The sequence below is a fragment of the Calliopsis andreniformis genome, chromosome 3 (assembly GCF_051401765.1).
Source record: "Calliopsis andreniformis isolate RMS-2024a chromosome 3, iyCalAndr_principal, whole genome shotgun sequence".
Classification (NCBI taxonomy): Eukaryota; Metazoa; Arthropoda; class Insecta; order Hymenoptera; family Andrenidae; genus Calliopsis; species Calliopsis andreniformis.
The window spans coordinates 29077789-29095247 of NC_135064.1; the positions used below are offsets into that span (position 1 = coordinate 29077789).

Consider the following 17459-nt stretch of genomic DNA (forward strand, 5'->3'; position numbering starts at 1 on the left):
CATGAACGTCGTAAAATAAAAAATCATGACAGTATTGCGCGATGCATATAAAATTGCGAATCGATCGCGATCGGAGGTTCTTTGAAACAGAATTATGGCGATCCATGGTTTTTATCGAACTTTGTAACGAGATGTGTTTCGAGCTCAATTGCCTACTATATGGCGAAGTTTTATGTACATATATCCGTGAAACACTTTTTCCTCTCGTGTTTCTTTATTCTGCTTACAGTACGTCGAAGACTATCTGACTGTGTAGGTATCTAGGTAAGGCTACAATATTTTTCTCACGCAGCGCTGTCGCGCATCCTCGCGCCTGTCGAATTCTGTATTTTAACCCTTTTTCCAAGTGAATTCTGTTTGCTCTGAAATAAGATCTGTCGAGCACAGCATCGCCAGGAATCTTGATAGGAAAAGTCTCTCGAGAGAAGAACCATTTAACTCTTGCGAAACGTAAAATCAATTGCCTTTAGGAAAAAATATATAAGAATAAGAACACATTATTTGAGAGTTTCTCAAATACTTAGAGCAACAGTTAAGAAATATAAAAAATTGTATATACATCTGTTTTTGAAAGCAGAACTTTTTGAACATACAATATACCAGTTCGATAAATTGCGATAGTTTCGAGACCCATTCGTTTACCTTCCATCTAACAGCTCTTATCAAACTTGTAGAAGAAAGCAATACTGCAGAGATAAAAGCGAAATGAAGTGAAGCGAAAACGGAGCGGTTAATCGTTGTTGTCTGGCATTCACAGACGACTTCTCCTATCGCGACGGGACGGTAATTTCCTTGGGAATCTAAAATGCAAGTAACACGGTATGTTTGTCGAAATTACCATGTATCTACATAGAGGCTGGCTGAAGAAGGAGGAACGGAGGCAATCGTAGGTGGTGGTACGACATCAACGAGCCGCTCGATCCAAGTTTCGTGTTCCATTACGCCAGCAGACCGAACCGTCTATCGGACCCAAAGCTCCAAGGATTTAGATGCGCCTTTGTATATTGGCCGGGAATACGTCGTTATGTCGGAGCGAGTTTACAGTGGGACCGACTACGTGAGCTGGGTGAAATCAGCCCCTGCCGCGAGTCGATGTCGCCGGAATTTCAGATTCAGCACAGTCGCTGTTCGAACCGAGTCGAATCGCGTTTTCCTATGCCACCGCTATATTCTCCTTCTCATCCAGGATAACAACCGTCTCGGAAGAATACGTTTAAATGCATTAGAAATAGTTGTCCCTCAAGTGCATTATAGATACCGAGTAGTAGAATTTATCTCGGGTTCCTTATCCACGAACACGCAACCTTTGGAGTACAGACCGTTTAAGGTCTGGGCCCGGGACTTAAGAGATCGCTAGTGACCCAGCTGTAGGAACGCGAGGAATAAAAGACCCATTTCCCCACCAACGATTCCAACATATGTATTCCCTCTCTAGAATTTTTCACCACACTTGTCCGTCAGTCACTCCTCAGCCATCGATCAGGTTGGATCGATATTCTCCCATTTGGTCGTTCCTGGGGGGTGACTCATCCACCCTCTGACCAGCTGTCCCACTGGTCAGCCCCTACCCTTGACCAGCTCCCACTGGTCATTCCTAACCCTTGACTAGCTTCCACCAGTCACTTCTGATCCTCGACTACCTCCCACCGGCCAGTTCCTCCTCCTTCATCGAATTCAAGACTGAAGACATCGCAGTCATCGAGGAATTTCATTAAGAAGATATGAGACCGAAGACTATCCAGTCATCTGCTTCAAAGCTTAGACTTTAAGCGTTTAAAACTATATTTAAAAATTTAAAACTGTTAGCTAATCACTTTCTTAGCTTCCTTTATTCTACATTACTTCTGGTGACGAGGTTACCTCTGTTTCTGGTGGGAAAAACAAGTAACTCTGTTGCTGGTTGCAGGGACAAGTGACCGAATTGAATAATGCAATCGGTAAAAATCGTTGAAACGAGTGGGCGGATTATTTATCTGTTTGAGAGATTTTGCCTTTTTATCTATCATTTTGTAAATGTCTTTATTCCATATCTATCATACGCTTCCGTCACTCGGATGAATGTCCTCTAGATTCGTTGCGGTTTAAGAATCTTGACACTTCGGGGACTTCTCATCCTGAAATTTACGGAGTGAAGCGTGCGGCCGACGTGTTCCCGCAGATGGTAAGATATCGTGACTGAAAATCGATAGAAACGTATCGGTGGAAACGTCAGCTCGCGAAATGCAACGTGGGTTAAACGCCGATAGGCTATCTGTAGAGATACGCTCTGACCAAAAATTGTGAATTCGGCGAAGGAAGTCGCTCGACCGGGACTCTTGTTACTCCAGAACTTCATCCGAAAGCAAACATTCTGACATCCGGTAAAGATAAAAGGGGACTGTCGTACCCTTCTCTGACGATCTCCTACCGAGTGAAGGGTGATTTCTTCCCTGTGATTTGGTCAGCGACGGTAGCCATGTCCAGTATAGGCGCAACGCCTCGTTGACGAGTGAGTCCTTGAACACTTGCCGATACTCAATATCTTCTTAGGAAGAACAGCTATCGGGTATGTAGTGTATAGTACCAGATGCTTCTCTGAGCAAACCAACCAATATTCAAAGAAGTACGTCGCCCTTAGCTATATTCGGATACGGAGTCTCGGTTCATCGAGCGGTTACTGAGTTATCTAACTATATCGTACATACATATATGTACGTATAGAATGATAAAATAGGTCACAGTTTCTATCGATTCTGATATTTTTCGACTGGATGAGAACAAAAACTGTGACAAGTGTGTAAAAATGAAAAAACTAAGTGACGTACAAGAAAAACTAAACTCTAGTGTGTGGATGAAGAGAACTTTTGAAAGACCCTACAGAAGCTTTCGGTGTTATAGTTACGTAAGTGACAGCATTTCAACCTTTTAATTTTTCAACTTTTCGAATTTTCAAATTGTAACATTCGTTATCATTATGAGCAAAAAAATTTCGTCAATATATCAATAATATTTTTAAATAATTACATTCTAAAAAATGTTTATCATTTTTTTCCAGCAGTTAATTCGAGCAGCTGGATGCTACCTACTCGTGACAGAGTGTCCTGCTCAAAAAACAACAACGAATCATACGTACCTATAACCTGGAGCGAAAATCGCAGCTATTATCAGACATCACTGTATATTTGATTTTTGATCTAAAAAGTTGGTTTTTGCGGTTTGTCTTTTATGGAATAAAATTTTCGAGACAAAATATCGGGAGAGGTCGTTGGAAGTTGATACAGTTGATACATTTGACGCTCGCATCGATCGACACGCGTACACATACGAATATACAAGAATCGCGCGTCACTCCGGTACGTAGTTGGCAAACGTATCATGAAATATTCAGGATACAAATACCCCACCGAATCTGATCACGGACGCTCCAGTTAATAAGAAAGTTCCTAAACTCTAATGCATTTAAATTGACTCGCCTCTAGACTTCAACATTCAATTACGTAGATTCCTTACGTAGATGCCTTCATTTAGACGGGTTATGAATATCCTTGCATCGATCGTGATCGAATCCGATATCTGGTGAACCTATTTCAAGCAAGGGTCGAAGTTTCAGGAATTAAGTAGAACTGTGGTGAAAGTAGAATAATGAAATCAGCAGTCAGACTGCCTTCTACTCATACAATGTCAGAATGTAATTTAATCGTGAATATTGTTTAGCTTAGAAGTTTCTTATAGTTCAATATTAGTGGTCAAAATATCGTCAAATATTATAATGTTCTAACATGAATAGTATTTGCAATAGTACGTTCCCTTTGATATGCTTGTTGGAATGTTTGGTTAAACGAAACCGTTATTACTTTGCGAGATATCTGTAAAGGGCACAAATATGTCTTGGTTTAGATACTGCTAGCAATATTGCAGAATCTAGCTGTCCTAACGAGAATCTCCGATACGTTTACGGAAACTCAATAGATTCGATAAAATAGCAGTTGGTACAATTTCAATACCTCCGCCGAAATTATTACCAATACCTTTTGTAAGTGAAATATATTATCAATAAAAAAACATCCATTTAACCGTATACTTCCGTTCCAACAACTCTGTAAATTTTCGATATTAGGAGTACGTGGTTATCATTACTTTTCACTTGAAGCTTAATGTAAACGTATCATTGCTGGGAAGAAAGAACCAGCTATAATCCATAAATGATTGCCTCCTCGATATAGGGTGATGCCTCAGATTATGTATACAGATCCGACATATCGTTTCCTTTCAAAAGAAGGAAAATTCTTCTTCTTTCTGTCCAGTAGATATAACTTGCAGAATTGGTTGCTTTTAAGGTTTATATAACTTTTGCTAGGATATTGAGTGTGTGTGAGAGAGAGAGAGAGAGAGAGAGAGAGAGAGAGAGAGAGAGAGAGAGAGAGAGAAGGAGGGGGGACAGGGTGTTGAACTGTAATGAAGAGAGAAGGTGGGAGTGCGAGGAACGAATTAAGCCCTACCACAGTTATGTTCTATCAACATCATAGCCGATAGAGCTTCAGGCAAGACGGCGTAAAATTGAAATAGGGGTTGCTAACATTCGGCTGTAGCTAGGTGTTCGTGTGCGTGCACGAAGACCTGCACGTAATAGGTTTAGAAACGAAACAGCTCTTATCTATTGGGCAAGCACACAATATACGTATAGCAACCAGATAATGGTCTTCGTACAAACATTAATATGATCTCTAGTTTCTGCTCAAATACTCGTGTATTTTAGAAAATTTAAAACTTAATTGATTTCTGGAACTGGCAATGAGATAGTTTTCGCTTGTATGTAGTTTGAAATGATTGAAAACGACACTTCGTGTACACGAACTTGAAATTACTTTCATATCATTTATTTAATAATGAAATACAAAGATAAGGTAAAAAAAAAATTAAGTGCCTTTACTTATTTTCTCCTTCGTACTCGTCCTTCAATTTTTGCCTTACTCTCGCCAAGTCTCTTTTCGATCGTTCAGATACTATACCCATTTAATTTATCTTCTCTCTGTTTATCCTACTTCCTTGATTTATAGGCTCCCTCTTTTTCTTCCCGCTTTTTACACAATTCTCTTCTGTCCCATCTCAATTTCTACTATCTCTATTTCCTCTAATTATTTCTCATCTAACTTCCTATCATCATCATTTTCCATTTACACTTTCTCGTCACTTTTCCACACATTCTTTTTTTCAGCGATCCTTTGCATTGAACTCGTGGAAACCGTGTTACCTTTTTCTGGTAACTCCGAAAAATCGAAGCAGCTACTGGTTTTAAGATGATTTTCTGGGATATAAAATGAGAATGGCGCTGAACGTTGAAATGCTCCTCCCAAACCGATAAGAGGTGGCCGTCGTTGATTTTGATTGCACTATTAGTCTAGCGTCGTACACGGTCAGCTGAGTGGAAGGAAAAATGGTAATGAGCGGAGCTATAATCGTTCTTATCTGAAACGTGTTGGCACGCATGCATGTGACCACGTCTGACAGATAGCACAGCAAGAAGAATCGCTCCCCGAAAGAAATTATATTTCAGCGGGAACGGATAAGATGTGGCGGTTGTTAAAAATGAAAGCACATTATGCCTTTCTGCGCTTTTCGTGAAAAATTCTGCCGACAACCATCACGATTCCAGCGCGAGATTTCCGACATGTCAGAGTATTTATGTGATGAAGTAAGCGGTGCGGCGATAAATATTAACTAAAACGTAGCACGTTCATAAAAAGGAAGATGATAGAATCACGCTTTTACATTTAATTTATATTTAATTATATTTCATTTAAATATTCAAGAAGCTTGGATTCCACCTAGTAAAAGTTAATGTAAATTACACAGAAGCAGTGGTCTTTGAGTCCCGACGGATCAAAGGTAACCAAAAGGCAGGGCACGTCCGCCTTTTCACCAGAGTGAAATATCTGCGGGGCATACGAAATATATTTTCGTTCTCTACGAATAATCTTCCTCTTCTTTTTTTATGATAATCTGGCAAAGAGCGAAAGCAAAAATATTATCAGTGAGAATATTGAAATAATTACTTTGAAATAAATTATATAGCCCAATATTCACTGAATGTTTTTGCAGTCGGACTTGGAACATTTCATGCTTTTCCATATTTCAAAGGTGATAAAAGTAGCATTAAAGTGGTTAATTTGAGAACACAAGGAATATTCTTTCGCATTAATGGGAAATGACGTAAGCACTCGACGATAGCCAAAATGTAAAATCGATAATTCTATTTCAATTTCCGGCAGCACCGTTCCATTCATTTTCTGAAGACTAACGATATAAATCTTGAAATCTGACGCGACTGATTTGACAAATGCCTGGAATCTCGAGGATAAAATCTTTTTGCGTAATTTTATCGCTTAACGAGATTACGAAAGAGCAACTTGACATTTCGAATAAATTTCATCTCTAAAATGATCTAAAAATTTCTACTGCAGTTGAAAAGATGTCTTTTAACTTAATATACTTTGAACGTTGCACTACTTCTGGCACAATCTATGCACAATACCTACATAGATAGGTACTTGGAATAGTTTGATAGATATTTGTTAATTTATGCAGCAAAGGAAGAAAAGTTAACTAAAGAGGATACAGATAATACGAATAGCTGAATACGCTGACTCCTGGAAAATTTTCAATCGAAACGAGCTCGATCGGGAAAGTTTTCAATAAACTCGAAAGGGTAATTGCATTATTTTAATTGGTCGGTTGATCGGAAGGAAATCGTGGAGCGTGTCGATTGTCGGAGTAAAAAGCCAAGCGCGACAGGCGGAACGGAGGGAAACGTGATCGATCAGAGCGCGAAGCTAATTAAGAGGCAAGTGAAAAATCGACGGACAGGTCCCGTACATAATGCACCGAGAGTTGCGGCCTCGACAGTTTTCTGGACGTTTTAATAGAGGATGCTAATTAGAAACCGGATTGCGTTACTTTAAATTACAGCAGGACACATCGAGGAAAGCGCGAATACGTCGGTGAAGCCAATTAACCGTGTCTCTCGATAATTACGAGCCATGCAGCCCGGTCAGTCGCTTCGTTTAAGCACATTGCGCGATCAATCACCACCCTCTTCTGCCAGAAACTCACCGACTTTTCTAATTACACGCGTACGCCTGCGTCAAGCTCGAACCACTTTGTGACTCGTGTTTCCTCCCACCAAAATTGCTCGGCTTAAATCCGGCCTAGTTTCATCAGAGGATCCAAACCCGTCTAATTTTCTGCGTAACTTTCGTTAACGCCAGACGAGGTATCAGCCACGGTTTCGTAATAAATGTTAAATAACTGGAGGATATTACGGGCGTGGGGCTCTCACAGCCACGCCGAAAACAAGTTAAACACGCGCTCCTAGGAAAAGCCAACGCGAAAATGTTTCCTAGTCAGCAGCCGAGCTGCTTTCGGCATTTCTCCTCGTAAAGGTTTAACTGGACAACTCTCTCAAATAATTCCGCAAACTACTAATCCTCGAAACGTGCCTTTCATTCGATTTTACATTTTTTATCTCTTTGCTGTCCAAAATACTTTTCTTCTCCATTGAAACTACTTACAACATCTTATTCTTATACAGTTCTCTATGCTGGTAGATAGCAACGTGTCGAACAAATAGTTCGTAGGGAACAATCGACACTGTTAAACTGAATCACCTGATCGAACAACATACGTAAGATAGAAGGTGAGCTATAAAATACGAGACCATTCCTGACAAGATATATGAAACTCGGACGATAGTTCGGACAAGCATGTTTCACAGTTATTTACAGAAGTTCTTTACCTTGTCGAAACGAATTGCTGTGCGAATGTCTAAGAAAGTAACAGATCTAAACGTTTGCCATATTTTTCTATATTTCTTCTTCTAATTCAGATTTGATGTCTACTTAGGTCGAATAAGAAACGCTGTGCATCTAAAAATGATATGGTGTAAGAGTGGGAAGTTACTGGTACCTACAAACGTTCTTTGGAGCTGAAATTGCGAGTAATCTGGGATACATACGAAAAGAAAATTCCGTTGGAGCTCATAACTGCTTCTAATGACGATTTTAATCAGTACAAAAGCGAGTAACTCGGAGTTAGGATGGACTACGTTTACCTCATGGCTCCCGTACAAGCTAAAACGATGCCTGTTAAATGTCCTCGCCAAGTTTTATGGTTGACTTGGCGCTAATGCGCTACACTTTGTCGCGGCGTTAATGGAACCACGGATTAAGGGAGCCATAAATGTTGCCAGAACCAGCTGCTGGCGTTGATAAGTAGTCGAAAGAATTCCTCGTTCAGTTGAGTAATTACTGAGAATACGGTTCGCCAGAACAAACATTTTTGGCAACGTTTGATGTCTCGTTATATGGTAGAGTAATAGCGTTACAGTTCCATACATTCGGCAACGGTCGTTCATTCAACTAACAGTTCTGATGCTTAAAGCCTAAACGCATATGCTCCTTCTTTCCTTTCTAGCTAATGGTTCTATATTCTATATTCTATAGGATCAGCTTCGCTTTAACAGAAGAAGAATAGAAGAAGCGACGGGCCTAAACGTCAGGACTTGATCGGTAAAAGGACGAACCACGGACGAGGTGTAGTGGCCAGTTGCCAAACTCTGCGTGGCTCTCTCTGCTCCGGTCGTTATTATTGCTTATCGTAATGTCAGTGACCTCTTAGTATCGTATCGTCAATTGCTTCATCGGAAATAGGCTGAAGCATTAGAGAAGTAAAGGGAACCTCGCGCTTTACACGTTTAACATGCCCCTATGCCACTGTAGCAATTAATGCCACTCTATGTATTGCAGATGGATAGAAAATCAAAATCTCAGGCTATCGATTCTATGGAAATTGATTCTTCTAATGAAACTTGATTTGCAACAAAATGTATTGAAAAATGTATGCGAAATTGTCAGTTCTTTCGGAAAAATAGTTTCAATACAATAAGGGGACAAGTTTGTAATGAGAACTTTTTCAACCATAAAAAAAGACAAAGGGCAAAAAACGAATTCCAAAAGGGGTGATTCTGAACACTTGACGAAAGTTACAGAATAAAAAGTCCAAGATAGGTTTAAATTGAAATGCCATCGAGAGCACCGTTTTCAGAAGTATTCGAGAAACTATTGCAATGGTATAGAACCGAAATTTCATAGGATTTTAGGTATTCCAGGAACGAGAAACTCGAGTTTGTTCACAAACACGATTAACCACGTTGGAAAGAAGCTTTAATGAAAGTTACATCCTGGTCGATTTTAATATTTTGATACTTATTGGGAATTTAGTGAAGGAAATTGTGTTGAATGAATGTTTAACGAAGAACTAAAGTAGTTGAAGCTGTGTATTAACCATTGAACGACAAGTGAAAGATACTAGCGTAGTGAATTATGATTCCTGGATCTTTATGCAACGCCACGTTCATCTCTAATAATCTGTTTGGTATTACGTTCTACGCAGCACTATTATAACGTTAATGAGTATTCGAATTGAATTTTTTCCTTAACGTTCGCGCTGCCTCGCGCTGCCTCGCGCTGCCTCGCGCGCATTTGCACCTGGTTTTATTATTAATCCACGTCCGCAGTGGCCGTGTGCACTTCCCTGAATTTCATTATAGACAATAATAAAGCCTGCCATGCCATTTTACATTTTTAATTAACCGCTACGTTTCTCATTCAGCAGCTAACCGCGTACGTCACCCGATTATAATTCTTTTCCTTTTTGCAACGCCTCCTATTCGTTTAGAGGAAAGCTACTGAGTTCTACCAGGCGAAATGAGTGAGCTAACGAAACGTTTACGAGATGGAAAAAAGAGATCCGTGAAACGCATTGCATGCATTCAAACTCTCCCTGTCACCGCCAGAAGAAGAATCAAGAACCCTTTGCGTAGAAAAAGAAAAAGTTCATTTTCGGATTACTTTTCCTACTTGTTCCACCACTGGTGAAACTTTTGTCGCTACTGCAAAAATACCAAGCTTCTTCAAAACTTCACAATTTTATCAATTATGTTCAACTTTATTTCTGTACACTGTTAACGACATTTTAAAATCAAGATACACTGCATTGTACATTTTTCTGTACTTAATCATTTTCGTTAAGCCTTTCCTAATATTTCGAAAAACAGTATTTTATTGTACTTCGAGAGGAAATGAATCGGCTGTTTTCTCCTTCCCACGATTATCACCGATTCCCCTATATCGGAAGAAATTACACTCGTTATTCAGCTACCGAAATCACGCAAGAACGTAACGACGTCTTCACGAAAAAGTAAGAACATTCTTCGATTACCCTCTTGGGTGTCGTTCGGCCTCCGAAAGGGCTTGGTTGATACATTTCTTCGCAGGAATCAACGATTACTGACGGCGCGGCTTACTATTAGTGTCGCAATTAAGCGCTGCATCGATCGACTCCGTTTCGTTAGTCTTTTATCCTTCACAAATCATAGGCTCTTTAAAGAAGTCCCAGGAGGGAATTGTAGGAAAATAACCAACTAGCGATTTCAAAGTTCTGGAAGCTTAATCTAGGTGATCTAAAGAGAATCGATGATTTATATGCGGGAATAGTCGTAGGTTCTACAAAATATAAGAATTACCTTACAATTGTACATTAATTGTGCGAAAATTGAGGACATACCAGGCTGCTTTTAATCCTGTTTCAGGATGGCTCGCGGTACAAAATAAATAATGCAGCAGTGACTTCGTCGGCGGAAACGAGACTGAGAGCCGTATAAAATGAAACATCTTAACGAACGGCGCGTTGCGGCGCGTTGCGGCGCGGTTCTCTTGTTTCTCTGTACGGTATATTTTCACCGGGAATCTTACGAGGCCTGTGATAAATGCGAATCGTAAAACGGAGCGAGTAGATCTGGGAGACGTAATTAAGAAGCTAGTAGTAGTCGGACCAAATAAATTGAACTTTACAGATCTATTGTAGTCAATTGGTATGGAACATCTACTTCCGTTAACAAAAAATTAACTGCTCTCTGTCGTCCCTTTCTACTCGTCAATTGAAAGCCTTAGTAACAAGGATGATGGTTTTTTAGATAAATTTATTTTTTCTTTACTCCCTATTTCATGTTACAAAACAAGTTCATGTTACAAAATTCGACAAGTCCTTCTTGCGACGACAAGCCACTAATATTAATAACTGTTTGCAATTACTGTCGTAATTATTATGCACGTAGTGCATGACGCGGCATCTAGTGCGGCAAAGCAATGAAAATAGGCGTGCCCATCGGAGGGTTAATGAAATTTCAACGAAACGCTTTGTTCTTGCAGCAAGAGGCAAAGCGATGGTTCTCCTTGAAGCGTCCGCGAGAAACACGGAAGAGCCTTAAAGCTGATTCTCTGTTTAAATTTCGCATGAGCGAGCCGTGAAGTTCGTGACATGGTTCGCTAGTGATCGCGAAAGCTGAAGGCTTATTGACTGAGGTTCTTTGATGCACTTACGCATCAATTTGTTATTGTTATATATTGAATTTTCTTCATTTTATTACGCTCCATCTGTCAGAGTATCTGTTTCCTCGAGGCTTTCCCACATTTTCATGAAAATTTCATCGAAAGATACAGTGACAGGTTCAATTCGGAGTTCATTCGATTCATATTCATTCTCAATAGGAAAAAGTAGAATTTCAATGAATTGTAACTGTAAGGGCAGATGTAACGATGCTGCTAATTGCAAAGATAGAATTTTAACGAGGGATGTTCGGTTGGCAACTAATGATTGGACGCGTCCACTCGCAAGGGATACTTCTGATACAATAGCACATTGGAACTTCGAAATGCGACGTGTCCATTGAACACGAACGTCGGTCTGTGCGGACGTACAAATAGCCACAGGCGTCTGCATGCGTCTACTGATTGACCCATTGTATTAACCCTGCACTAACTGCTTCAATCACCGACGAAGTTCGATTTGGTGGGCATCGTTGCTTCATTGTACTCTTCAAATGTCTGCAGAGAAGAGATCGATATCGCGAAAGCTTGTAAACCTTACCAAGCACTTTAAACCTTTGACGGATTCATTTAAAATGGCAAGAATCGTCCTACTTTGAAATACCTTGGCTGCACGAATATATTCGAAATGCCACTCGTCAGTCTTTTCTATAAAAGTTTTTAAGCTGAAATTATTTCCGTCAGTTCTATCGGATTCAACTCCCAGAACATACGTACTCTTCCTTTTCCTATCCATTATTTGCTTTAATTCGATGATACTGTTTCAGAAAGCAATTTCGATCGTTCCATCGGGGGAAGGTCGTTGAAAACAAAACTAACTGATCGACGGTAAATCCACGTTCTATAGTTCCGAGATAATTAATGCATCGTCGAACAGAGGGAGCGTTGGGTTGTTAGCACGTAAATAAAAAATTCCGGAAAATAATTGCGCGGAACACAATCTGCGGGCCTTCCAATTAGAACTTCTTTCGCGATGGTTGTATTTTGTTGGACGCGAAAGTCCTTCTAACTTTTTCATTAAATTTTATTCATTAACGCGAGTGTATAACGAGAATTGTAACCTTGGACTGGTCGTTTGATGAAACGTAGCGGTAAAGACTTGTCGCGACAAAGATACGATAAGAACTACTATGAAATGCTACCGCGTATACAAAACAATTGAACGAGGTTGACGATTCATTTTTCAAAATCTCGTCCTACATTTCTGCCTTTCGATTCAACCAATAATAAGGCCAATCGATCCATTAAAACGAACTTTTTTTATTCTATTTTAATTTGTATATTTTATTGTATTTTAAAGTATAAAGTTTCGTACAGTAGTCAACCAAGGGCTTCTACACGTTGTACCATTAAGAACTTGGTTTATATTACCATCCTTTCTTTTATCCACCCTCATCCTATGTTCAGTCTGAAATCGTAATCCTGAGAAAAATTTCTGCGAATCTCCTCACGGTACACAGCGACCGTTCTGACTCACACGTTCCTTAGTTCCGCTTTTTCCGTAAAAAATGCGGACACTTTACCAAGAGAAAAGCAACTTTTCCTCAATTCTGCTCCGTTTAATTGAACTAATTAAAAGTTTGTTTGCCCCGTTCACGACAGCGCAGCGTAAGAATGTCCCTAAACTTTCAGTTTGTTAGAAAATAATGAAACTTTCCGGACAAGTTTTTCGACAAATATTACTGTGGCATATGTAAAAATCAATTTTGTATAGACTCCATCATAGATCGCATCTGTCCTAGTCTCGCGACTGATTGAAAAAGGACCAGAATATTAAACAGTTAGTAAAGTTCAGCGACGCGAATTCAAGAAAGTTATTCTTTCGCGTTATTAAGTCGTACAAAAAAAGTGTACATTTTGTAGGAGAAACGGAATCGCAAAAATGGCGCAAGTAAAAGGGAGTGTCCGACTGCGCGCCTACGGCAGGTGAAATCTAACGGAGGATTGAAAAGGGTGACCGGTTGATTTTACAAAGCGCGAGAACGCGCGAAAAAGGTTCACTGTAAAGGTGGGTAATTAGCGTCAGTCGACTCGCGGATTAATTAAAATGTGCTCCTTCAAAATGCAACGTCTACGGAGTAACTTGAAGCGAGGAAAGAAAAGGGACACGGAATGAAAGGACTGTCTCGCGGCCGTTTCACTAGGAACTTCGTCCAAATGTAATTGAACGGTTTCTGCCAGAAATGGGACCAGCTCCTCCAGTTGCATAGTTTCTCATCCTTCGTGGAGTTCACCGAACCATCGAAAAGATTACTTTTGCTAAATAAGGTCTCCATAAAGTATGATAAATTAACACAAAAGTGCTATTCAACGAAAACGCGTGAGAAAGCTTCGTGACAGGTGGAGGAACTTTAGGCGAAAAATTCATTATGGAAGTTTCGTCGTTTCTTATATTTTAAGATAAAATATTATCTCTACTGAGAACTATACAAATCTTTTCACAAACATTATTTATTCGTTACAAATAATAAAGAAACGTCACGATTCATTTTCCAACTTTCTAAACTGTTATTTTTTCAATTATCTCTGAGATTAACAGTGATTGTGATAAACTGTTTCTAGAATGAGAAAACAAGACTCGTCGTCGTACAGATTCAGGTCTTTAACTAGGTATTTGCGTGTATAAAAAAGTACTTGAACGATAAAGTAATAGTGTCTAAGTATACTTCGAATAGTTCATGGCTTTGACTAAAAACGATAAATATCATGGATCTATAAGATATCATGCTCATTGTTCTTTGATATCCATAGAAAACATTCACAATCAGCGGTATTGTATGATGTGTGAATAACGTGGTATACAAGCAAGTTTACGAGTTGCTATGATGTTTAAGATTTACGTTCTATTGCTCGCGTTTGTTCTCGATGAATCAGTTGAAAATCTACACATAAAATTTATTATAGGTATAAAGTTGTTATAATAACTAGTACACGCAATGTGTTGACTACCATCTCGCGTTGCCTCTATTTTCAGGGGGAGATAATGTTACTGTTAAGATAAACCTTCCGAATGTAATGACAGGAAACGTATTTTTCCATAGTTGTCACCAGCGAGATATTTTTTATCTGCATAATCTACTTTGATGAGCCGTTTATTTTCTCTTAATCATTGTGGTCCCTTCGATGTAATAACAATGCAACTGCTACGTGTCTCAGTTAGAGCTAATGATTTTAAGAAGGGCATTAATGCATGTATACGTACATATTATCCAGTTTCAAACTCATGCAGTCATTCTATCTCCATTCTGTAGCTCATTAACACACTTTCCTACATATATCTTTTTGTTTAGGAAGGAATTGCAAAAAGAAACTCATCGAAGTTTATCACAATCGCGATGATCTCTTGAGCTGAACGAAAAGGTAATTTGAAGTAGTTATCAGTACGCATAGCTCGGCGCCGTTTTCGAGTGAACCTCCCCTTCGTTTCTTTCCTAAAAAAGAATGAAGTTACCTAACTAACGATGAAGCTCCATACACGGTATCCTGTGGCAAGTTGCACACGACGAGCTCCTTTTCCAATTTCAACTATTTGAACTTTTTTGAGTAAACCTTGTTACTATGTGAGCATGGCGCAAAAAATTCTGGAAACATAGCTGTATTTTCTCGCTTAAACTTTTTCACAGGGGTGAAATTTTATTCTCGAAACTTTCGCAAATTCTGCTCTAACGCGTGCAAAGGATTTTATTGATCGTAAAGTAAAGTACTTACATAATCGAAATATCCGATATAATTCAATATAGTCTCAGTTTAACTCCCGTTCGTATGTATATAGATTGTTTTTGATTCATCGCGGTGGATAGTTTATTTCCTTTTTGTAAAATGTTCTCGTAACGGACACAAGAGACAACAAGTTTCTCGAAGAGGCAATGATTCTATTTTCAACGATGGAAACAGAATGTAGGAAGTTTACGGTGAAACCGAGTCACCTCAGCGCTTACTCTCTTCGAGGTGAACGTATCGAAATGTCTGGCACAATGCGAAAGTTTCGACGACACGAGCAGAAGCAAGTTTATTATTGGACCATCTCGACGGTGTTTCTTCAATCGAGTTTCGCGCGTATTTTTATTTCATTAAACCTCGATTCAATAGCAGATGTCGCTAGGTTTAATTCGATAACCAATTTGATCAGAAAATTTACACCAACTTGCGTACCGCTAATTGATCGCTGTAAAAACGCCTCAAGCGAAAGGTTATTCGACCCAATAGGGCACTGTATAGAAGTTCAACATCAGACTTATTTAAACCGACTATCACGCTTATTTACTATCAGTCTCTACAAATGGGAATATTTGCATCAATCTTGCACAACAGCTTCACACTTACCATGTCAAACATACTGTACCATACTTGATTGTATATTTCATTGAATGTTAGTAGATATAAAAAACAATAGGCAAAGAATTACCTATAGAATATACTATAGAAAGATAGATACAGGTACGCATTATTAAATAAGTATCTACCTATTTGCAATGACTTTAAAGAAAAGCTTGATTTGAAGTCGTAATAGTTGGATACAGCTGACACTCTTTTATCTACTAGGACTAGCTAAATGATAGTAAAAGGTAATGCAATTAAAGTAAACACTGTCACGGATATTCTATTACCACTGCTATAATGCATTGCCGCTGGATTCTCTGTAACAAAGAGAAATTTGTAACGATACAAAACAGATTCCCTTCAGAAGATATTATACATATTGTCTTGGGACTGTTTATGTAGACGAATCTGTTGAAATTTCGAAAAATAAGATGTGTATATGTGCACGTTTGCGAAGACTAAGTAATAAGTATGTTTAGGGAGAGGAATGGTGAAAAAATGGTTAGAGGAAAAGTGAGGGAATGTTTGCGAATATCGATATAATCTTACCTCTTTTCCTCAACAAATGCATAAAACTTTTTCCTGAGAAGATCGAATTTTTTCTCCGATTGACGCAGAATGAACGTGTCAACGTTTCCACTTAGTACATGTAATTACGTAAAATTACGCGCGAACAGCGACTCCTAATATGTTGGAGTAGCGGGTAAATGAAATTTCGGAAACTCCTGAAACTGCTCAGAACGCTGGATTCGCTTGCAACAAACTCTTCCGTGAAGTTTCACGCTTCCTTCGGGTTGTCGTGGGCAAAACGCGCCAACTTGCACACGACCAAAGATTTCATTTTGATTATGCGATTTATGAAACTCGTTTGCCGTTGAGTTTCTGTATAAGTAATTAAGCAACAACGAAATTAATCGAGATTAGATGCGAGTGAGAAAGTGAGAAGAACAGCAAGTAGAAATATTCAATATATAATCAGACATGTACCGACATAACGGAACGTGCTGGAGGTACAAGTACAGGAGAATAAATTTAACGAAGGATTAATTATACCGCATCGACTGTTGGTTAATCGAGAAGAATCTTCTAGCTGATGTATCTTCGTTTATAAGAGCAATATAACGTGAGAGGAAAGTTTGAATATTGAACGCGGCAATGAAATTCGATCTCCGCTCCGCTTCGCTCCGTTTCGTTTCGTTTCGCCTCGAACGAAAAAAGAAAGACAGGAAGAGAGGGAAGAAGAAGCGGTAGAAAAGTGGAACAATTGATTGCACTCGTAGATAGAACGAGTGAAGGTGGTTTCTCGATAGAAATGGTGTCAGGATGGAAATAGGTTGAGGAACGGTGATGTGTTTTCGTTTACCGTTAACAATGTGAACTCGCACGGTTTTCGGATGAGCGTTGCTCGGCTCGCACGTGTAGAGCCCGGAATCGCTCTTGATCGCTTTCTGAATGAGCAAACGGCTGGAAGTCACGGGCCCTCTCTCCGTGACCAGGCTGATGCCACCCCTCGGCCAGTCGCAGTTAATCGCCTGCGAACGAAAGAAGACAGACAGAACGTCGCGTTATATCCGACCGTAACGTGACTAGCTATGAATAAAGGTACTTTGCGGCCGGGCGAGGGGACAAGTGGTGACGGGAAGTGTCTCTGCTGAGTGGCGAAATGCATCGCGGGACAAATCCCTCTAAAACACGTTTTCAGACTGCGGCCCGTTCGAG

At 39.5% G+C, this 17459-nt stretch overlaps 1 protein-coding gene across 4 annotated transcripts in view; it reads right to left on the bottom strand.

Moving 5' to 3' along the window:
* LOC143188879 (zwei Ig domain protein zig-8) overlaps positions 1-17459 on the bottom strand; it is a 62881-nt gene that overhangs the window by 7336 nt on the left and 38086 nt on the right. The window contains exons 6-7 of one of the 4 annotated variants that reach the window (XM_076393379.1): positions 17104-17272; positions 5230-5397 (exon numbers count right to left, since the gene is read on the bottom strand). In XM_076393379.1, the coding sequence (XP_076249494.1) occupies positions 5378-5397; positions 17104-17272 (189 nt within the window). In that variant the 3' untranslated portion in view covers positions 5230-5377. Of the gene's footprint in view, positions 1-5229; positions 5398-5776; positions 5980-13806; positions 16058-17103; positions 17273-17459 lie in introns of those variants that run through there. The other 3 variants (XM_076393376.1, XM_076393377.1, XM_076393378.1) reach the window with 3 other exon arrangements.